This window comes from Lepidochelys kempii, chromosome 11 (genome assembly GCF_965140285.1).
Source record: "Lepidochelys kempii isolate rLepKem1 chromosome 11, rLepKem1.hap1, whole genome shotgun sequence".
NCBI lineage: Eukaryota > Metazoa > Chordata > Testudines > Cheloniidae > Lepidochelys > Lepidochelys kempii.
Window position 1 is genome coordinate 39,898,398 of NC_136390.1, and position 24,872 is coordinate 39,923,269.

Genomic DNA, 24,872 nt, shown 5'->3' on the forward strand with positions numbered 1-24,872 from the left:
GTATTTAATTTTAAACACACCTTGCCAACCACCTCTTAAGTCTTTAGGGGTTGCTAATTTTTATGTTTCAGTCTAACTAAAATATAGCATCCTCCAGGGAATCTTGCTGTTACATCAGTGATTCTGCACCTAGCATCATGCATGACTTGCATACCAAAAGCATTCAGAGCTTTATAATTCTTGAAAGCTCCACTAATTATGCAGCAGTTCACTAATAGCCATAGTGTGTGCAGTCAATAGGATCTGGGCAGAAGGCCAGCAATGCAACACAATTCCTGTTTTCTTGCTGGTATTGCTGAGGTTCTTGGGGCACACTAAAACATTAACTAGTTTTCCTGAACACTGTGTCTAACAACTGACTGAACAATAAGATGTGGTACATGATGTTCTGCACAGCGGTTTGAACAAATCTGATATTAGTATCCAAACAGACTATTCTGGCATCTCTGAGGAGCTTGAAAAGGGTGTTGTGTGAGAGAAACCAACCATTGTTAACTGTGGTTAACGTGACCTGTAACAGAACACTATAACCACAGCTAACAATGTGCAGCTTTTCTGATTGACACTCCCATTTCACTTCTAGGTGAAGGCAAAAATTCTATATCTGACTACTTTTGAGATTTATTAGACTTGTTTTTCTAAGGTTCATTATGAAAGTATGTTGCCTACATTTATTTCATTTCTCTTTCCCTGCTCATAAGTCAGATGATTATCTAAAAATTTTAGTGACAGCTAGATACGAGGTAAAATTTTTTAAATGTATATCGACTAATTAGGAACATACACATGCAGAGCATTAGATGCACGTCACATTCTCTATCATAAGCTACACTTGAAGCTGCAAATGTCAGTACAAACAGAATTTCCCCCCAAACATACTCTACTGAACGTTAGGCACTAGAAGGTACTAACTTGAGATAAAACTGGCTTGTCTTATTGCAAATATAAAATGACTCCATGTACATAGTGAAAGAATAGGTAAAAACAATATATTATGCCAGTTTAATATTCTCCCCGATTTATATAACACTTTTAGTCTTGAAGAATCTCAAAGCTTTCTCCAGTCCAGGGATCATTTTTACTATTATAAACTTTTGGGGAGAAGAGATGTAAAAAGTCAAACAAATTATTTGCCTTCTAATGAGTTGAAAAGAAACTGATCAGACATTGGTCACTGATAGGACGCACTGACTTCTAGGCCATCAAAAAGCAGTACAGTAATAGGAAAGCAAGTCTTCATTCTCAACCTTCCATTAGGTACATCAAAGCTATATTACAGTGTTGTTCCTGATAAATATCTTTATTTTTAAAGTTTCTGCATTTTCCCATATCAAGCAGTCTTTTGCTTCCCCCATCTCCTGCAACTTGAGACAGGACCTGGAACCAGAGCTCCTTCTTATGGCTTCCCATTTAGATTGACCTTTAGAGCGAGCAAAGGTACATAAAAAGGTCAAACACTGCTCAAACTCTCCCGTTACCCTGAGCCAGTTTTCAATCACCTTCATTTTCATATCGTATCTAGGATCAAAATGCCCCATTGAATTGCCTGGGGGAGCTGTAAGGCCTGATTCTGATCCAAACTGTGACACTGTGTATCAGAAGTAACATCAGTTAAGCTAATGAGTTACACAGGTGTAAAAGTGATGAAAGAAAAATTACTGTATTAACATAGATCACCCAGGAGCCACTGATGCCCAGCTTCAAACTTTGTTTAAGCAAAGTTGGTGTTTTATTGTGTGATGTTTGGGGCTGCAGCACCTTTTCTAGGGTGCGTGGCTAGGAAGAGCCTCTGTAGAAAAGCCACCTGGATGATGATAGTTAAAATGCACTAACTCTGGATCTAGTGATGATATATCCAGATTAGAAAGCTATATGAAAAGAATAGACTATATTACAGAGCTAGGGCTCTAATCTGTATAAAAGTTTGATATAAAAACTTCAAAAATACAGAAAAACAAACAATTGTGATATGTTCCACCATAGCATCTCACATTCTGAACTGACACCAGGAAAAACTGATGTTGTCCATACAGAATAAAGCTAAATTCTAAGTACTTCTGTAATTAACAATCAAATTCCTTCTTCCCAGAGCAGATGACGTTCCAGAGCCTCAAGACTCACTATGTGTGAAAACTAATTTTTAGGTAACAACATTTATAAAATTGTAAGCTCTTTTGGGCAGGAACAGGCTGTATCTTATTACAGGGCCTCCCAGGCACTACCATATAATAGATGTAATACATAATTAACACAATCTGAACAACAAGAATACAATTTACTCAATCTTGCACGTTTATTTTTTTGCTTAAGCAAAAATACTCCTTGACTTAATTGCAGATATCAGTACAGACATGGTGTGGGACGGTAACACAACCTTTAGAGTGCCTAGAACATTTCTAGCTACTCCAATTCCCACTTGAGCTCAGAGAGCAAGAGAAATGGCTTTGTCTCTGCAGTGTGGGTGGTACAATGGGGAGAAAGGTCCCTGCACATCTGAGGAGGAAAAGTCACTATTTGGACCTAAAATATTATGTTTTCTTCTGTGGGAGACAGAGTAGTTTGAAACCTTCACTTAAGATAATGACTTCTATGAGCCCCACTCACCACAGTATTGCCTCTGTAAGAAAGAACAGCAGCAGTTTACTTCAATACCACTGTTGTCTGAAATATTTTGGGACCCTTTAAGTTCTACTGGCTTTTTTGTGAGCAAAAGAATTACTTCTAGCAGTGTCTGATAGGCACTGCCAAGCCGATTCCCCAGGTGCAATAACTTTATACATACTTGAAATTTCAACTGTCATTGTTTTATTACTGTTTTGGCTACATTCTCTACAATTTCAGCAGCATCTTAAAGAGACAGTTAATGTGTCTTTATGTACAATGAAAACAAAATGGCTTGTAACATCAGAAACAAGAGCCACAGTTTAACTGTACAATAGTAAATGAAAACCTGTGGTAATACAGCCTCCTTTTTCTGCAGCATGGACAAAATTACATTTACGAATTCAGCATCATGAATGGGACAGTAAAAGGAATAATGTACGTAAGAGAGACAGAGTTCTGAAGAATAAGTTTCTACCATACAAGGCAGTTAGAAAATGTTTCACATTTTAAAATATCTGTACAAGCCACAAGAAACATTTCCTTGTTGATAGGAACTTCCAGAAATAGAAAATAACCATGAACAACTTCTACATCTAGTATCAATGTGCTCCACAGGTTAAGAGCACAAGAAACTGACTTAAAGATCTGTACTGTATATGTCCAACACAGATTTCTTTTACATGCCTTGATTGTTAATGAATCATCTACTTTTAATCTCTCTATAACGTACAGTTGACTTGCACTTTAAGGAGGTCATCTGATTCTTTTGCAAAAGTAAAAGCAACATAATTTAGCAGCAATTAAAAGCGCCTTCAAGGAGACTTAAAAAAAATACAATATCCAATTAGAAAAAGCCATACTTTAAACATTTGTACAGGAATAAGTTGCTGAAATTTAATAACTGAAAATATGACCTCTGTACAACAATTTACAATAGCAGTAGAAGGGAATTCATCATTATCCTGCATAGAACATCATACATAACCTGTCTGCATTTGGATATATGCTATCATTTACTTTTATCAAAGGCCTGGAAAGTGGCAGCATTGTCAAAACTTGTGACAAGTACAATAAATTTGAAGAATGTAGATGGGTTCAAAATTAACTATTTGAGGGATAATGTACCAGAAACTATGCATCACCCTTCAAAATCTCAGTGAAACAAGAACACATGGGTTTTGAGGTACAGCCTTTAAATAAGACCAAATAGCCAAACAAAATATTATAACTTTATCTGAAAAGCTTAATACAGAATACAGCTGTGACACTCACTTCTTACTTTGGTTTCAACCACTTGGGAAGTAAGTTTTTGTTTTGTTTTTATGTCCAGACACTGAACCTTTCCTGTGTGTTCAAATTTGTCCATTACTTTTCTTATTTAAATAATGAAAAACTACCCTTCATGTTAGCACTCTCCAGTATCAACCAAATGTACTTTATAAGTATTAAAAAGATTATTTACAGTGTTCCCAAAAAAACCCCAAACCTTTTCTTTACTCTTAAACATAGCACATCGATTTGTGTGCAACAAGCAGTGTCATTCTTCAATGTTTAAAGGTTACAGTCAGAAGGGTATATTTATTCACAGTCCATGATCCATTCCCATTATACAAATGGACACTAAGCAGAAGGACTTCAGTCTGAAAACACAGTAATCAAACTTGTCCTGTGTAAAAACACTCAAATGTTCACAAACTAGTCTGCATCTGGAAACTACAAATATATCATGCCAGTCTTCACTTGGAGAAATTTCAGTACGAAATAATGCTTGAAGTAGGTGGCGTAGGGGATGCTGCCAGCCCAGTCATATGTAAGTTTCCTGAAGAATTTGATCTTCTCATGTGCGGGAGAAGATAAGGATCGTTAGCCAGCTGGTGGACATCAAATCGATCCTCTTTGCGGTATGCTAAACAGCGTCTGATAAAGGCCTAGAAAAGCAGGGGGGGAAAAATTACTAGTATTCCAAACAAAATGAATGCTGCTTATGAGTCAATTCTTCCTCCAGTTGATTTAACAAGTTCTAAACAGTTTAAGAGTTGTTGTTTTCAAGCAGCTCAATTCAGCAAGACAATGTAATTTGTAACTAACTAGTGGGTCCCCACAATTCTGCAACACTTATGTCAAAATGGTAGGAAGGGTACAACAAATGCAGAGCAGACAGAATTCTATGACAATATTCGCTTGTAACAGCAATTTTGAAGATAATCTTCCTTCTTCTGCCTGCAAGGTTTTTTCATCTTAAGGATTGCAAAACTGAAAAACCTCTTCACTACCTTTCCCACCACCTACATTGATTTAAAGTTCTGCTTCTGTGCTCTGCTCTTCCCTTACTCTTGATTTTACACCAACCATTTCTCAATGGCACTTGTTTACATACTTGTTAGTCTGCTAGCATGTAACAACAAATCTAGTGTCACTTTAAAAAAAAATCAATCTTATTTGAAAAACTTCATAAACAGACAAAAACTACGGAATCCACATTTTACATGAAAACAAACATCCTTCAACACAAAACACATTACTGTTTTGAAATAATATTTGCAACCAATAAATTGAAGCAAGTGCAGAAGTCTGAGAATGTGGAGAGAGAATGCATGTTCGCCAGTGGGTTTTTATGGTCCTTCCAGATACATGCTTATTTTTCCATTCAGTGATGTTAGAAGGGTTGTTCTCTCTAGCAGATTTAGAGATGTTCTCTGTAATAATGAGGATAGCTATGGCAATGTTCCAGAAATAGGATATTGGCACTGGTGGGTGGGTGGGAGGGAAGGAATCATCTTGGTCCATTTCAGAAAGATTGAATTTGGGAGGCTCTGTGGTAGTGAAATTAAGCAGCTGTCAGACTGTGCTAGAATTATTGAATGTGTAATCAAATATATTCTCACAAGATCATATGGCATGTAAGAAATTAGCATCTTCAGAATTTAGAAGATTTCTATAACTTTCCTTTGTGGAAACCGTAGGAAATTCTACTGTGAATCAGATAGAGAGTAGATGAGAAGTTGATTAAATTATTCCATTCTAGTTGTCCTCTGTAAATTAAGAAGGTTTTATCACACTGGTTTGCCTAGATGTGCGGGAATCTAGCAAAAAACTACTCTTGATGATGCTGGATGTCAGGCTGGAAAGGCACTGTACCTCTAAGCATCCTGTATTTTAAAAAAGTTGGCTGAAAAATCCCCTCACAGCAAACTCCTAGCCCCCAACCTACTTCCCCTAGGCTTGACAAAATTTGATTTTAAAAAAAAATAATTTCTGTGGATAATATTGATTTTTATTTTTAAACATTTTTTTTCAATTTTTAATTGATTTAAAGTTTTACAGTTGGGAGAAATCACGGGGGAGGATCAGAAAATAATTTAACAACAGTGGACACTGAGATTCAAAAACTTAAAGCTTAATAACATTAACACACAAATTGTAAACATCATATTTCAAAATATAAAAAGTAAAAAAATCCTTAAATCAATTCCTAGTAAGTTCTCTAGAAACATTTTTCTTACTTTGCTTACCTATACATTTCAATTATCAATGGAAATATTTTTTGTTGATTCATGGGTACAGTTAAATTGACATTTACCGATAAATACCTGATCCTTCCAACCCTATATATATTCTATAATCAACTCAGAATCCTTCTCTGTACCTCAGAATTGTTAAATACTAAGGCATTGTCCAATCCTAAATCCTAAATAAGTCCAATCTCCTGCTGTTAGTCCCTGAGTCCAATGCCCAGCATCAGGCTACACATTAATTTCTGCATCCTAATGGGGGCTAGGGCTTTGGCATTCAGTGATGGGTAATCCCTATCACCAGTACGTAAAAGGGCATGCTTTCCCTATAGTGCTCCCTACTGGTCAAGTGTGGCTCTGCAGAGACCTGCCTCAGTTTCCCCTTCTCCCAGGGCTCTGTAATAAACTCCACACAGCCTTCTGGTGATTAACATTACCCTGCCTGGGACTTTAACATCATAAACCGTTCAAAATGAGCCTCTAAGTCCCAAAATAAAGTCCATCACCACAACACAAAAGCTCATACTTAGATCTGGTGCCTTCAGCCAATCCTGGAGCTGTTTTTTTCTCTAAATCTGCTCTGCACCAAGCAGCCACTACCTGCCCTTCCTAACTATAGTTCAGCCTTCTTTAACACTCTCTCTCGGGCTCAGAGAGAGGGTCAGCAGTCAACCCTCCACTGCTGCTGTCCTGATCTTCCCCTAGTTATTCTCTCGTTCAGGAGTCTCATTCTCTCTGCAGCCTCTCTTGCAGCTTCCTCTAGCAGCACCCTTACCTCCTTGGATTGAGAGAGGTCCTGCATAGCCATCCTTCCCCTGCTGCTATCTCCCATTTTATAAGGCCCTAGTGCCTTCCCTTAAGCCCAACTGGATAGCATGTGTACTGGACCCTGCTCCCTCTTAGAGGGGCCATTAACCCTGTGACACAGTGCTATGGATTTAACTAACATACCATGAAAAAAATAATTAGTATTTAGTTAAGTAATTAGAGTGTGGGAGGATTAGGGAAAAATCCTCCTTTCCCTGATAAAGCAATTCAGTTTTTTACCCTTTGTCCTAAAATAAAGACTGAAGATCAAAGAAAAACATGCATTTGTTAGTGATGCAAATTTTATAGAAACTGGACTTGTACATAGCAGTTTCATCATAATTTACTGTAACTACTGCATATCCAATAACTACAGGTCTTTTTATATAAAGATATGTTACTTTCCTACTGAAAAATAAAGTAAAAAATCATGCAAATATATGTGTTTGTATATTAATATTCAGCAGCTCTTGGACATTTTTGGATTTTAGCATTTTAACATTTTAAAAAATAAATGAATTATTGAAATAGTATGCTAGGTCCTTGGGGCAGGGTTTTGTTTTTAAATCTTTGTGCACCTATAACACAGTATAAACAACAACATAATGCAAAAGAGAGCTAAACACAAATTGGAAGAAAATGACATGAGGACCTTAAAGTACAGTCACACACTGAAAACTGACTGTAAAAATATCATCAAGAATATCTATGTTTATTTAATCTAAATAATTTTTAGATCAAATTTTCAGTTTACAATGTGTTTTTTCCAACTGCCAGGTCTGGCTTCTTTCTTGCTTCCACACTGCCATCAATACAAAGTCTGCAAATGCATGTTAGTTTACACTTGACGATGGTGTGCATATCAGAAAAGAATTCATCTCTCTCATATAGGTATAGTAGATAATCAATGCTAATAACAATAAAAGATGAGTAAAAATTATTTTTTGTCACTAATGGAAGCAAATACTACTCACAATACAAATAGAGTGATAAGTTGCCAGTTTTAAATAGCCATTTTCTGACTATAACCACATTTAAATAGCTGTTGCCTCATGTTTTCCTTCAATAAATTCAATCACAAAAACCATCAGGGTCAAACTAAAAGGTAATGGGCATAAACTATTAAAAAATGTAAGCTTATCAGTCACATGCTGTTCTCATATTGTATGTGCCTGTGTCCATTAACTGAATACAAGAGACCCAATTTTTCCAAAAGGAGAACAAAAATTAAAGGACAAACAATTCTTCTTGAAATGTCTACATAAACTTTATGTGACCCCTAACTGAAACTTGCTCTATATGAAATTCCTTTTAAGAATATCACCAACAGAAATGTATGCAGGCAAACCATAACAAAAAGACTCATTCCAAAAAGATTCACATCCTTTTGAAAAGTAGTCTCTAGAGTTACTAAATTATGTCTACTTTTCCCTCTTAACCTTCAGAGCCAGAATCTTACTTATTTGAACAAGATTCCACATTGCTCCTACTTCTACACCAATTGGATTCCAAAAGATGTATTCCTTACATTGTTACATTAATTGTTTTCCAACACTGGAAGTAGTGCCCAATCCTTTTCCTATAGCATTATTTTGAACCAGCACTGAGTCTTTTGCTTGAGTCAAGTCACTAATATCCAGAGTAAGCATAAGAACAATTTTAAATCAAGTACCTCAGATTTATTTCCCCCCGCCACAATTTCTAGAACCTAGTTTATGGTACAGGTGTCCACAGCTATAATCACCAAAGTCACTGGAATCTCCTTTTATCCTCACTTCTCTGTAGAATCTTGAATAATATGTCCAGGCAGAAGGGGTTAGACATTTCTTCCAGTCCCAAAATAATGTGTTTTTAAATGTACTGATCTCTGCCCTGCATGCCCTATGGCAGCCCAACTATTTTGATATTCTTGTCCCTCCTGAAGTTGATCCGATCTTGAAAACGTACTACTTAATCAGCCTAGAGTTAATGTGGCTGGTACATTATGAATTTCAAAAGGAGCAATAGTAGAAGGCATTTTCCAGATGCATTCCAGCAGTGATGCTGGTTCTTCAGATTGAGAAAATTAGGTAACAAACATCCACTACTTTCAGAAGCAGCCTGTTACAAAACAAACTTTTAATGAAATGACTTAATTAGCTAATACAGTGAGGCAGCCAGAGTCTTCTAGGGAATAAACACCAAAAAAAGACAGCAACAGTGATGACAGTTTTTGAGAAGGCCTGGTTTGAAGCACTTAGGAGTCCTTTTGGAGGAAAGGCACTACGTAAATGTAAAATATGAAGTAGGTCTGTCCCAGATTACTTTTGGGCATCTGATCTTGGTTAAGTCCCAAAAGAGATATATTCTACAAAAAACTGAAATAATTTCAAACTGTAAAGAGAGGCTGTAACCAGAGGCTGTAACCTGTCTCTTTCCCACTTACGTGGTATTCTTAAATTAGTGGTAATTTTATAGCTTGCTTCTAAAGTAAATACTCTAAAACCAATCAATAAATTTAGTATTTGCTTCATGCTACTTAATTAGGTTCTAAGAAAATTTACCTTGGCTTCATTGCTTACAACAGGTTTAACTGGGAACTGGACTTCTGTGGCTTTTAATATTGTGTTTTCTTGTAGGATATCTTGTTGTGATTGATTATGACCAAATGGCTGAAAAATAAATTCAGATAAATTTCCTCATGAAGCATCCAAGTATCAATTTCAGTGACAACATATCTTCACTCTAATTTATGTTATTTTAAACTGTCTGTGTGCTCACAAAAATATCTAACACCACTTTTAAGTAAAATTACATTTTTATGTCAGGCTAGACTATTTGTTCCTCTACCTCTTGTTTGAAAGAGGCATCAACGAACATAGTATCAATGTTCAGAAACTGAAGTAACATTGATTTAAGGTCTTTATGACCACAATTTCAGTGCGTAGTGGAAATATAGGTAGAGAAGCTTGTCTTAAAGCTGTACAAGGTTTTTAAACACATTTTGTCTCACCTTTCTTCCATAAAGACACTGGAAAAAGATTACTCCAACTGACCATACATCAACCTTGTTTGAAATCTTCGGCGGCTCTTTCCCAACTACAAAACACTCTGGAGGCAAGTACCTGTAAAACCAAAACCTTGTCACTGCAAGTAAGCCCACAATCTTTAGAACATGTTCAAACACAAAGTTATACATCTGACTGCACCTGATTCTTTAACATGGGTACAGTTATTTCAAGTCTGTGGGTTTGTTTGTTTGTTAATATCAAGAGTGACATTGTAATTTTCAATTGTCCATAGTGTCAGACACAGGTAATAGAACTAATCAACTATACAGTGAGATTTCAATTTTTAGAAAGTGAAGTTCATGTTGAATAAAATAGACCTTATTCTTTATCTCATATTCCTAGGAGTGGGCAAAATAACTAATGCCTGAGATACTAATTATTTAGAGATTGGGTCCCTAGACTGGATATACACTCCTCCCTTTTTGTTGCCTGTTCTCACAGGAGGTAAATAAATTAAATATGTATTTATTAAAACGTCTATGTAAATCTCAAGATTGTTTTCTACCTATTATAGAAGCAGAAAACTCTAAAAATGACTATACAGTATTTTACATAAATCAACATTAAAGCTTATGTAACCCTTCCATTACTGTCCCTTCTTCACACCTGATGACTTACTGCAACGTATTGTATATCAATTAAATGAAAATACACTGTATAGTACACACAGTAGGTAGTGAATAGTTTAAAAGAGATACAATGAACATAGACATTCAGCTTCTGTACATGACAATTTACACAAATTCCTTATGAAGTAACTCCCTCTTCAAATTATCTTACAGCATTTCCTTCTATGAATCAACCTTTTCAAGACATACTAGGAGACAGAAAACAGCTAGTTTCTAAAGAAAATCCAATCGTTTTGGCAATGTGATGTGTTGAAATTTAGTAGTGGTATAAAGGTCATGGACCTTACTATTTTTTGAACTTGTACTAATTTATAATGTAATTAGTGCACATGGCATTTCAGACTAGCTAGAGTTAAAGGACCAAAATTTTAATAACAGATTCCCCTAAAGTTAGGCACCTAAATAAATATTGAGAGGCTTAAGTAGATATAACATCAGAAATAGTTCAAGGTGCCTAATATCTCTAAAAAATAAAGCCACTTATTTAAGTACCTAAATATGGAATTAAGCACCCAACTTTAGGCTCCCAAGATTGAAAATTTTGTCAGGTGATTTTATGTGTATGTATTGTATAAATGACTACAGGCATTATTATGCCAGTAACAGAATATTAATATACCAATAATTTTAAAAAATGAAACACAGCAAATAATAAATTATACCGAATTATAGGGCCAAACTGAAACATTAATGAAACAAAACAATACATACACAGACATTTTTACACAAGCTATATAGAGTTGTGGACTAGAGAATACCTTTAGCCTGACACAGTGACTAGAAAGTGAAAAAGTCAATCAAGTTGTAGAGAGATATCACAATGAGTGAAAATAATCCTAACACATCCATATTATTTAACATTTTCATTTGACATAAATATTTCCAAATATTAATGTGTGTCTCTCTCTCCCCCTCCTCCCCCTGCCATATGGATATAGTATTTCCTAACTACTGAGTGCTTGACTTTGCTACCTAAATTATGTTTTTTCAATGTGGGGGGTTTTGTGTTTCGTTAGCTAAAGAAAAAGGTAAAAACAAATTCTATTATTAAAACTTAGTAAATGGAAAAAGTTACAGAACTGATAGGTACAGTGTTGACTTTTCTGTTTAAAATTAAGTTTGAGCCCCTGACTTCTTTCCTTACTGCAGGTAAACTAACAAAAAGAGGCTAAGTGCTCAGAAGAATTGGCGGATAATGGGCTGGCCAACACTACCCTCCTACTTACTCTTCACACCCACTAGCAGGATTGAAGGGCTGCTATGGCAAAGAGTAGAAAAGCCAAAAGCACTTTCAGAACAGGGAGGTATTGGGCACAGCAAATCCCAGCCAAGAAGTTTCTATAAACAATGAAGATACTCACTGGTTTCCCTGTTCTGTAGGTAGTTTTTTCATAATAGCTTTTTGTAAAAGTGCCTGAGTGCACAAGAAAGAAGAGCTGGTTTATCCCCAGCCTTCATTACCACCGAACAGATACACTGGTGGGATGTCTCTGGGCCTCCTACCTACCTAGTGAAGGTAGGATGCAGGAAGGGTGTGAGTGTAATTTCCCTCCTTGGGGTATCTCAGGCTGGCTCTACAGCCTGCTGCTGCTAATCCTGCCCTACAGCTGCTAATATCCTCGCTCTTCAAGAGCGACGGTGTTTCCTACTACCTCCTCACATGGCTGCCATGAGCAAGTCCTAGGGCTTGTCTTGGTTATAACATTTTATGTATGTGTTAGTTAACCTGACTCTTAAAAAGCACGTTCCAACACAATTCGGACCATAACTTTGCAGTCAGTGCAGACAAGGGCAAGTTGTATTTCACATTGTGTCAGCTAATCTTGATTCTGTTCGACCATGTCTTGGTGACAATGCTGAATCTAATTTATCCTTGTCTACAATGATTACAAAACTGTGGCCAGTATACTGTTAACTAACTCTTTAAGGTTATATTCTAACATGATTAGATTTCATAGCAAACACAATTCCCTAAAGTGCTCCCTCTTTTCATCAATAGGTGTGGGGCTTATTCCTGAAACCAAGTAGTATTAATTAAGGGGTATTCAATTTCTGGGATTAAAGGTGGCACAATTGACAAGAAGGGCTTTAAACCAGGAGATGAGGGGACAAGACTGGGAGAGACTCGTGAAATCTTCACATCTGGCTTCAATACACAGGAACAGGAAAATCAGCTCAATGAAGCTATAGTAAGTAGCAGTGGAACATCACAAGGAAGAAAACCAGGTGAGGTCTGAGGGAAACAACTGAAATGCTTGTACACAAATGCCAGGAGTCTGGACAATAAAATGGAGCAATTGGTGCTACTGGTGCAGAAGTGAAACCAGATATTATAGCGATTACAGAACATTCATGACTGGAATACAGGTATTGAAGGGTATGTGCTGTTTGAGACAGAGAGAGAGAGGAATAAAGGTAAGGGTTGTACGTCAACCAAGTGGTACACTAAAGAAATACAAAGTGATTGTATGGACAAAACAGAATTTGTTTTGTCCATACAATCTGTTTCAAATTCACTTTATGGAAGGATTGTAAAAAGAGGGTCTTGTTGCGATAGTATCAGAGGTCTGCTATAGACCCCCATGGTCAGACTCGCATATACACAGAGATCTCCAATATTATTAGAGACAAATACGTTTAGGAACAATAATAATGACAGACTAACTTCCTGGATACAGATTGGAGAACAAATGCTCTTAATATTGGTAAGACCCATGTAATCCTGGATGTGATAGATGACAGTTTTCTTCCTCAAATCATCACTGAACCAACAGTGGATGCAATTTTAGACTTGCTTTTAGTAAGCAGTGAGGACATCAAAGAAGAGCAAATCATAGGAAATAACCTTGGATCAAGTGATCATGGGCTAATTCAATTTAAATTAAGTGAAAAGAATCAAAACCAGGTTGTGAACTATAATTTTTTATTGTAAATGGGCAGACTTTGGTCAATTAAAAGAATTAGTTAAAGAAGTCAACTGTAATGAAGAGCAGAAAAAACTTAAATGTGGAGGTTGCTTGGAATTTCTTCAGATCAACTATACAAAACTATCAGAAATTTGCATCACAAGAAAAGGGAAAAAAACTTGTAGGGAAAGGCTAGAGACCCAGCTGAATGAATGACCACCTAAAAAATTTATTAGGAGTAAGCAGAGAACCTATAGGGAATAAGAAAAGGCAAAAAAAGCAAAAAAAGATCTACATTGTGGAGGTTAGAAAAAGGAGGAGAAAAGCGAGAATTACCAAAAGTCAAGCTGAATTAGCTCTTGCCATGGACATTTAAATAAATAAAAAGTTTTTTAGTTATATAGAAACTATGGAAAGATGAGGTTGGGCCATTATGCAGTGTGGATGGGATGGAGATTAAATATAATCTAGATACAGCCCAAAAACTAAATACATAAAATTTGCCTCAGTTTTCAGTAAGGATGACATTACAGAATATGTACATGTAATGGAAATGAGTGTCAAGAAGTGGAAATTTCTACAACTCAGGTAGAGGAAAATTTAAAGATCTTATTGTGCTCAAATCGGTGGGACCAGATAATTTCCACCCCAGAATACTGAAACAACTGACATATGACATTGCTAGTCCAGTAGCAAGGATATTTAATAAATCTGTCTATTCAGGGGTAATGCCATATGACTGGAAAATACCTATTTAAGAAAGGGAAAACAAGTGATCTGGGCATTTATAGGCCTGTTAGTCAGACTTCAGTAATATGTAAAGTTTTAGATCAAGTTGTGAAGGAAAGAGTAATTACATTCATAGAGGAAATTGGTAAAGGGGATGTAATGCAATAAGGGTTAACAAAGGTAGAACATGATAAACTGACATGATTTCCTTCTTTGAGAAAATAATTGTTTTTTTAGATAAGGGAAGTGCAGTAAACCAATATACTTGGACTTCAGTAAAGCGTCTGACAACAGTATCATATGAGAAATTATTTCTTAAATTAGGGAATATAGGGATCAGTACAAGCATTGTAAGGTGGATAAGTAATTGGCTGAAGGGGAGAAGGCAGTGGGTTATGCTAAAAGGTGAATTATTGGACTAGAGGGAGGTTACTAGGGGAGTTCCTCAAAGATTAGTCTTGAGGCCAATCTGGTTCAACATTTTTTATTAATGACCTTGGCATAAAAAGTATAAGTGTTCTGATGACATTTGCTGATGACACAGCTGGGAGGCATTGTCAATACAGAGGAAGACTGGATTATTATACAGGAAGATCTGGATGAACTTGAAGACGGGAGTGAGAGATAAAATTCAATGGTACAAAACGCAAAGTCATTCACTCAGGGTCCAATAATAAGAATTTCTGCTTCAGCTGGGGGCTCATCAGTTGGAAGTGACAGAGGAGGAGAGAGACCTGGATGTGTGGGTCTATCACAAGATGATTATGAGCCACCAGTGTGATGCAGCTGTGAAAAAGGCAAATGTGATCCTAGGAAGTATCAGATGAGGCATTTTCAGTAGAGATAAAGTAGTATTAATGCCATTATGTAATGCACTGGTAAAACTTCATTTGGAATACTGGTACGATTCTGGTTACCCATGTTCAAGAAAGACTAATTTCAACTAAAGCAAGTGCAGAGAAGAGCTAATAGGAATAAGGGGAATGGAGGGCCCATAAGATAAGGGGAATGGAGGACCCATCTTATGAGAGAAGACTGGAAGAACATGGCTTGTTTAGTCTAGTAAAACAAAGGCGCAGGGGAGATATGACTGCTCTCTAAAAATACATTAGGGGATATGATTGCTCTCAGGGAGGGTGAAGAGCTATTTAAGCTGAAGGACAATGCTAGCACAAGAACAAGCAGATATAAACTGTCCATGAACAAATTCAGGCTGGAAATCAGAAGAAGGTTTCTGTCAGAGGGATGAGGTTCTGGAACAGCCTCTCAAAAGGAGTTGAGCAGGCAAGCAACTATATTATTTTTAAGAGAGAGCAGAACAAATTTATGAGAGCTACTGTATGATGAGGTTGCTCGTGGTGTTAGGGGGAAGGGCTCAATTGCCCTGGGGCTCACTTTTGGTTTAAGTCTTATGCATCTGAAGCTCATACTTCAGGGTTTCACCTGGCAACCAGTAGGAGTCAGTAAGGGATTATTCATTTGCTCCCCAGTATATTCTGGGTGGGTGTTTTTTTCTCCTTTCTTTGAAACATTAGGGAGGACCCACAGCTGGAGATGAGATATTGGACAGAGCTCTAAGGCAGCATCAAGCATTCTCTCTCCCAGGTGCTTGGCTGATTGGTTCTTGCTCACGTACTCAGGGTCTAACTGATTCTCATATGCGGGGTCAGGAAGGAATTTTCCCCTAGGTCAGACTGGCAGTGACCTTGGGGGCTTTTTTAGGGCTGTTGATTAATCACAGTTATCTCACACTATTAACTCAAAAAAATGAATCGCTATTAATTGCAGCTTTAATTGCACTGTTAAACAACAGAATACCAATTGACATTTATTAAATATTATGGATGTTTTTCTACATTTTAAAATATATTGATTTCAATTACAACACAGAATACGAAGTGTACAGTGCTTACTTTATATTTTTTAATTATAAATAGTTGCACTGTAAAAATGATAAAAGTAATAGTATTTTTCAATTCCCCTCATACGAATACCATAGTGCAATCTCTTTATCGTGAAAGTACAACTTACAAATGTAGATTTTTGTGCACTCAAAAACAAAATGTAAAACTTTAGAGCCTACAAGTCCACTCAGTCCTACTTCTTGTTCAGCCAATTGTTAAGACAAACAAGTTTGTTTACATTTACGGGAGATAATGCTGCCCACTTCTTATTTACAGTGTAACCGGAAAGTGAGAACAGACGTACACATGGCACTTCTGTAGCCGGCATTGCAAGATATTTACGTGCCAGATATGCTAAACATTCGTATGCCCCTTCAAGCTTTGGCCACCATTCCAGAGAACATGCTTCCGTGCTGATGGCTCTGGTTAAAAAAATAATGCATTAATTAAATTTGTAACTCAACTCCTTCAGGGAGAATTGTATGTCTCCTGTTCTATTGCATTCTGCCATATAGTTCATGTTATAGCAGTCTCAGATGATGACCCAGCATGTTGTTCGTTTTAAGAAACACCTTTTTCACTGCAGATTTGACAAAACACAAAGAAGGTACCAATGTGAGATTTCTAAAGATAGCTACGGCACTTGAACCAAGGTTTAAGAATATGAAGTGCCTTCCAAAATCTGAGAGAGACGGGGTGTGGAGCATGCTTTCAGAAGTTTTCAATGCAGAAACTACAGAACCCGAACCACCAAAAATGAAAATCAACCTTCTGTTGGTGGCATCTGACTCAGATGATGAAAATGAACATTGTTATCGAGCAGAACCCATCATCAGCATGGACGCACGTCCTCTAGAATGGTAGATGAAGCATGAAGAGACATATGAATCTTTACTGCATCTGGCACGTAAATATCTTGCAACACCATCTCCAACAGTGCCATGAGAACACCTATTCTCACTTTCAGGTGATGTAACCAAGAAGTGGGCAGCATTATCTACTGCAAATGTAAACAAACTTGTCTGTCTGAGCGACTGCCTGAACAAGAAATAGGACTGAGTGGACTTGTAGGCTCTAAAGTTTTACATTTTTTTATTTTTGAATGCAGTTTTTTTAATACATAATTCTATATTTGTAAGTTCAACTTTCACGATAAAGAGATTGCACTATAGTAGTTGTATTAAGTGAATTGAAAAATACCATTTCTTTTATTTTTACAGTGCAAATATTTATAATAAAAATAAATATAAAGTGAGCATTGTATACTTTGTATTCTGTGTTGTAATTGAAATCAATGTACTTGAAAAGTGGAAAACATCCAAAATATTTATATAAATGGTATTTCTATTATTGTTTAACAGCACGATTAATCACAATTAATTTTTTAAATTGCTTGACAGCCCTAGTTTTTTTGCCTTCCTCTACAGAGTCTGGATGTGGGTCACGTAGCATGATTATTTAGTTGTATCTCATTTAATCATTTCCCTGCCACTGTTGGGGCCTTGAGCCCTGGTGCACCTTGGTCCCTCCTATTCTCTGTCTGTGGCACTGAATAGGCTAGTCTCCTGTGGGTTGTAATATTTTGGTCTAATTTTGGTTGTTGGGTTTAACGTGCAGGTGCTGGATGGTGTTGGTGGCCTGTAATATGAAGAAGGTCAGGCTAGATGATCTGATGGTCCTTTCTGGCCTTAAACTCTCCAAGTAGCAGGAGAAGCGGGCACCCCCTCCACTTCCCACATACATTTTTCAAATAAATAGTCATATGAAGATATAAACTGGCCATGCCCTTCATAGTTTTTGGGCTTTTGCATAAAGTGAGAGGTCACAGTGTATTCAGTCTTACTTTTCCATAAGACTTTTACACTTGTGCTGATCTGGGAAATGTATTTAGGCATACATTTTTTAAAATGCTTCGTTTAGGACATATGTTGCAATTTCACTGCATGGTAATGAAGATTTCAGGCACGCATATGAGAAATGCCTAATTCTCAAAGGTCCTCCTAAGGGTCTAACCTAGTGTACAAATTTTAATTAACATACACAATACTGGAAAACACTCTATAACATTTTTATACTAACACAGTAGATTTATCCTATATGTACATATGTAATAAAAACTGCAATATATATATTATCCCTACACATATAGTATGGCTGGTCAGTTTTCCAGTCAACTGAACCTTTAAGACTAAAGGAATTATTTTAATGTGTGCGTATACATGGTCTATCTGAAGATGATGATCTGGGGATCTGAAGTTCTTGGAATTGATAACATTTCTCCCACTAAAATTTCCCAGTACTAAGCATCTATGCAAACCCATCACTCTTGGGATGGCTGTCATGAACTACCAAAAGTCAAAGGGTTTAATATATATTTTCTTCTTGGAAAACATGTTTATAACATTCTGAACTAAAATGGTGATTCTTTCAGAATGTTCAAATATATATCCTGGCTGCTGCCTTCCTGGAAGATGATGAGTGAAGTATAAATTGACTTCCACAGGAGAAGTAAAAACAGAAACATAGGAATTGCCATACTAGAAGTAATCAAAGGTCCTCCTAGTCTAACTTCATTTTTCCAACACCCAACACTTTGGGGGAAAAAACCCCATACTAAAACCCTCATATTGCACCTAACTGTCCAACTCTATGCTTTGGGCCAGGGTGATTCTTTCTTACTTTAGCTGATCCCCAGATTTGAAAACAGATTAGCTAATGTAACTGTAGACGTTATTTGTACTCCTATAAACATTTTATTATATTATGCATCCTACAAAATTCAGTATTATGATGTTTCTTGAGCACTAAGATCCACAGACCAAATGTTGCATATAAATCATTTTCCTTTCACCATTTTACATCTGATGCTTTTAATCCTAGATATCTGTGTAAAACTGATTTTACATAATTGAAATTTGAACAATAAGAGTTTAAACAACATATCTGTCCAAACTTAAAATTACCAATAAGTTCCTGCCCCTTGTGAAGTTAAGTCCATTCCATCCACACCATAGCTGTCATCATCCATTATTTTAGAGAGACCAAAATCAGTGATTTTTATTTCTCCACATGCTGTTCCATCTACTAGAAGGATGTTACCTAACAATAACAAAAAATTATGAATGTGCAATCTTATCACAAAAATACTAAATAAGTGCTTCTTAATAGGTTCAATCTGCAGCAGTGCCTGATACAGCTGAAACAGCTGAACACCACCTTTCTACCCTCCTACTCAAATCACTGACCCCTTGTGCAGTTCTACGTTTCTCCCAACTGCAGTGGCCCCCCAAGGGACTGACTGGGTAGCTGGGAAACACCAGATCACAGCAACTCTGGCTATGGTGCTTTTTCCCCACTTATTGTCCCAAAAACATGTTCTACCAGCATCACAGAATTCACAGGAAGCTGGTTAAATTGGCTTTAAGGCCAGCCTCTATATGCCCCCCAAAAACAGTGCAAAGGGGCTACAGACAGGCCAAGGACCTCCCCCTCATGTTTTTAAACTGCACAGTGAATTTCTCATATTATTTTTGTTTTTCTTTAGCATTATACTTTATTCATTATTTAAACAATTTTTTTTTACCAATCTTAATTTAATATTTTTGAAAGAGAATGTAAATTGTCTTAATAAAAATATATTCAGAATTGTTCTATATGAGAACAGTCATCCCTGGAACTGTGCAAAAGAGCATGCATACCATACAACTCTATCCTCTCTAGAAGAAATCCATGTTAACAGTGTCCTACTTATTAAGCGGTAGCTTGATGTTGTACAGTTGATGTAGCTTTGTCTTAAGGAGTTAACAATTTAAGATTCACAAAGAGAGTACTAACAAACTAGATGGCCAAATGAAGCCCCAAGGTAGAAGATGGTGTAAATCTGTTTAAAATGGTCACTTTCACTTTATTTACTCTATGCTGAGTCATTATTGGAAGACTTCTCCATTGGAAGACGCATCCACTAAGATTTAAGGAGAGAACTGAATAAAGATGATGGTCATTAGACATGCAAGAAAAATTGGAGTGTTCCAGGCATAAGGGGATAGCATGGAAGAGGACATGAAGATAACAGTGGAAGGAGGATACAAAGGGAGCAGCTAGGAAAGAGGCCTGATTATAGCAAAGAAGGACAACACTTGTAGGCATGAGTGCAATTACACAGAGACTTCAATGTGAAGGCAAAATCCTTAACTAGCCAGTGATAGGATAGCCAGTGATATCCAGTGAAATAGGATATCAGTGATAGGATAGCCAGTGAAAGGATTTGAGTAGACAAGGAAAATGCGCAATAAAGGGAAATGATTTTCACAGCAGCATTCTGGAAAGACCAGAGGGGAATGAAACAAAAAATTATTTTCTTTGTATTTCTGAAGGTGTCCGTCATGTTCTCTGGATCTGTGATGGGGTATGTACCCCACACAGGCATAAAAGGGGTTAATCATGCCCTCCCAGGAAGGAGTAATGGAAGTGAGTCCTCCCAGCAGCCCAGAGAGGCTCTGTGAAGTACAGCCAATTAGGGAGGAGATGCAGGGAGCAACCCAGGCCCGGAAGGCTCAGATAAAAGGGACGCTCAGATAAAAGGGACGAGTAGGGTGAGCTGCTGCAGGGAGCCCAGCTGAATGCACTGAGGTAAGGGCAAAGAAGGTGCTAGGGCCACGGAGAAGTGGCCCAGGGAAATACAGCAGCACTGACTGAGTTTATAGAGCAGCAGCAAGAGGCTGCTACTTACTGAGTTCCTGGGCCACATTAGTGGGTTGGCCTGGGTCTCCCCCCGAACTCGTCACTGGGGAAGTGGCTCAACTGTTGGACAGAGATCCCCTCCTGGAAAGGGGAAACAGATGACGATCTAGCCAGAGGGCTGAGTTGAGAAGAGGATGCTGCCGTTTTGGGAGCTAATAGAGGAGCCGTAGGCAGGAGCAGAGACAGAGTGCTGGTGTGCAGACCGCATATGTGGGCATCTGCCTCGAGCTAATCCCCAGCATGACCAGCAGGAGGCGCCAGTCTGGCGATGAGGGCTGCACCTTGTGACAGGGACTTACCCCATAAATTAAAAACACAAAATAATTAATGAGTTGAGGCAAGTGTTAGCAAAGAACAGACAAAGGTTTCAGCTGTAAAGATGTAAGAGAAAGATGGATTTTGGAGATGTTTAAGAACTGACAACCAGAAATTAATCTGAGATTTTCCAACACGGATTACAAATAAAATACGAGAGAACAAAATTATTGCATTTTCTGCTGTAACTTTTTTCATTTACCTGGCTTAAGATCATAGTGTATAATAGGGGGCTTGATCTCATTGAGATACCGTAGTGCATTTACTATTTGCATTACAATGGACCTAGCCTCCTTCTCTGACATCAGTTTATGTTGCTTGAGATAAAAATCCAAATCATTGCCTTCGCAGTACTCCAACACCGTACAAAACCTAGAGTAAAAATTCAGAAATACAGCGTCAGATAAGGCAGGGTACAAATTGCCATCTAACTGCACAATCATATGAAAAAAAATTAAAGACTGATAATGACAAGTTAACAATTTCATTTATATGAATAAAATAATCTAGCTTTTTTAATTAAGGGAAACTGGCATAACTAGTTAATTAAAAACCCAACATCAAAGCATTTGTATTCAACAGAAAAGAGACTACACAAATATTAGTGAGGCCATGTAAAAACTTTCCTTTTTGCATACTTAGACAAGTTTCTTGATAAAAAACATAGTGTAATCTCTTACAGTGAACTTCTGTGCTGGGTATCTTAAAGGCACAGCCCAAGGGAAGCATGGTAGTGGTTATGGATACTCCTAATCCTGGCTGCACAGGGAACTGGAGAAGCCCCTGGTGTAACTAAGACAGCCCTGGAGGTCTGTCTAAGTTGCAGTAGCTTCCCTGGGCTGTCCTATGTACTACAGTGCTACCTGGACTCACTTGCAGCACTGTGTGCTGCAGTCCATCCCAACATGCCCCTTATACGAGGGCGTCCCCAGAAGGCAGCCTTACGACTGTCTTCCACAATGTCTGCACCATGGGGAATTTTCTACCAGCCAGAACTGGGGCTTTTAATGCCCCTTTACATTATTGCTCCAGTCATTTTAGATAATGAGGTCAGAGCTGAGGTGAGGATCTCACCCTTAATGTTCAAATACAGTCTTCATTTTAATAAAAGTAAGGTATTAAGAATACTTGGAATGTTCTAAAACCAGTGTCATTTCACTTACGTATCTGTATCCAGGGAGAAGTAGTCATAGAGTTTAACTATCCTGGGGTGATCCAGTTCTTTGTGTATTCTATACTCTCTGCAGGCATGTCTAAAAGAAGATGTTTAAGATGTTTGTTAACTTTCCATGATCAACAGAACACAGTTCAATTTACCACAAGAATCCTAAATTATTAATATTTACTTGTGGTAGTTTTCTTTCTTCTCATCTCTCCAGCTTTTGTTAAGTTGGTGTATTTTCACAGCAGCGTATCTTTGTTCATAAAGATCAAAAGCCTAGAAAACCAGATATGGGACAATTACAACCAAAGATGACAAAAAAAACAACACCCAAAAAGGTCCAAATTCAGCATATAATCCACAGATCTACAGACAAATTAAGCAAAATGAAATTATACAGATGTGTTATAGAAAAACACTTCATAATCGTGAAGACCCACTTAATTTGACGTATACAAACTTTATTACACAAGTAACACTACATGCAGTTTCTAGAGCCATGGTGTTGCACTAGATAGCTTATCATAACATTGACAATTTTGTTCCACTTTCCTCAGATATTTTCTTATCCAGCAAGACTTCTGCCAATTTTATATTCAGAAAAATAAATGTATCCGGAGAAGCTATGACTAACCAAGAGGTTACATCTATGTTTGGGTTCACAAAGGCTCATTTCAGTGGCACGCACTCCCTTCTATGGCTGTACCACAAGTCCCTAATTTTCCAATTTGTGTAATGCATTTTCCTTAGTTTACATATCAGCAAGTCTACAGTCACAATCCTGGCTTCTTCCCTATTACCAATGGAGCCTTTGTCTATTGATTACATAAGTATGATCAGTGATGCTCAGCTCAGTGATGCTCTCTCCCTCCATAAATAAGCTAAGGAGTTTTTCCAGCCTTTGTTTAAGAAGTACTACTATTTTAGAACCACAGTTGCCAACTTTCACGGGTAAATAAGCACCCCAACTTTCACAATAAGCCAAAAATCAAGCCAATCCCTAAGAACCCAACACTCTATGTGACTAGATCCCCCAGGTGTGCAGTCTGGGATTGTGGTGGGCCCGCTGTGCACCCCTGACTCTCTCCCCCCTTTGCCCCTGCTTGCCAGGAGCTGATAAAAAAAAGAAGCAACAAGCTACAAGCCAAACAAGCTACAAGCCAAAAACAAGCCAACAAGCAACTGACAAGCCAATTAAGCCAAAAACAAGCTCAATTTCTGCATTTTTTTCCATGGGTTTGTCACGTCTAACTAGAACCTTCTTAGTCCCTTAGTCCGGGAGATCAAAAGTAAGAAAATTATATATATAAACTTATGTGGCTATGAAATATTACATTGGCAGACCAAAATACAGATTACCTTATATACTTCACTGAAGCCACCTCGACCAAGTAAATGAAGTAACAAATATCGTTCATTTAATGTGGGATGATCTTTGAACCTTAAAAAGAAAGTAGGAAGACTTCAAGTAACAGATACATTTCAAGCTCTATTCTAGGTCCCTTCATATTATCATTATAACCTAATTTATCCGAGTATTTTTTGATAAGAGAAAAACCCTGTTCAGTAATATTCAACTAAATATAATTTTAAGGCAGCACTGTGTAATATAGCTATGCAGTTTTTAAAATAGTAAATTAATGTTATCATTATATGGTATTAAATCAACAACTGCTACCAAAACACTGCCATTCAGACACTTAGTTTTGTTCAAGTCTTTTTTGAGAGATTATGAGAAGTCTAAGTTTTACCATTAAGCTTTTAACTGTTTATATTTTTACTATATGTGAGTTGAGTCCAATGAGAAACAAAATTTCAGCTGTTCTTTTGGGTATGTACTGTCTGGGAAAAAGTGTTCGAGCTACTTTTGATTTTCAAATTTTATTGGATCAGTGACAACACAAATTTTATTTTCTATTTGCATTTTACATCACTAGTTCCAGTTCCTTGTTTGTTTTCAAAAGAAAAACAAACCCAAAATATTTCCTAACATTCCTTTTTCCTTCCCCCATCCCTCAGTTTAGCCTTTGTCCCATGTCCAATATACTACAGGAAGACAAGACACCAGGAAGGTGGTTTAATTAGGCTGCAACTTTAAGTAACCCACCTTGGACCTATTTGGCAGTAACTTGTCCAGGACAGGCCACCCTTTCTTGATAACCTGTTCTACCCATACCAACAGCCCCCACCCCATAAACATGCTGGGACCCTACCACCCTTCCCTCATACAAGGGTAAAGGAAGTGGAGAAGAGGGGGCTATGTCCTTATTATGCCAGACATTAGGAGCACCAACCTCATTCTCCACTTTCTTTACGAGATGCCTTCTCTTAATCCACTTCCAATTCCAGTGCACCAGGGAAGTGGACCACTTTGGAACAATTACCTGCACTGCACACCTATCAAGCTGCAATAAAATTAATTTTTACAACCTATCCCACCCTTCAGGTCCCTGGGCTGCTGAGAAGAAGTTGAAAAATGTACTTTGTCCAAGCCAAACTTCACTGAGGGAAAAT

General features: G+C 37.4%; 1 protein-coding gene across 4 annotated transcripts in view; it reads right to left on the bottom strand.

Moving 5' to 3' along the window:
* Positions 1–2,788: 2,788 nt before the first annotated feature.
* The window catches only part of TLK1 (tousled like kinase 1), a 136,160-nt gene continuing 114,076 nt past the window's right edge, over positions 2,789–24,872 (bottom strand). For 3 of the 4 annotated variants that reach the window (XM_073305809.2, XM_073305808.2, XM_073305811.2), the window contains 8 exons: positions 23,718–23,799; positions 22,543–22,634; positions 22,360–22,449; positions 21,399–21,568; positions 19,105–19,240; positions 9,916–10,027; positions 9,467–9,574; positions 2,789–4,532 (listed from right to left, as the gene is read on the bottom strand). In XM_073305809.2, coding sequence (XP_073161910.1) covers positions 4,356–4,532; positions 9,467–9,574; positions 9,916–10,027; positions 19,105–19,240; positions 21,399–21,568; positions 22,360–22,449; positions 22,543–22,634; positions 23,718–23,799 — 967 coding nt within the window. In that variant the 3' untranslated portion in view covers positions 2,789–4,355. Of the gene's footprint in view, positions 4,533–7,638; positions 7,834–9,466; positions 9,575–9,915; positions 10,028–19,104; positions 19,241–21,398; positions 21,569–22,359; positions 22,450–22,542; positions 22,635–23,717; positions 23,800–24,872 lie in introns of those variants that run through there. The other variant, XM_073305810.2, reaches the window with a different exon arrangement.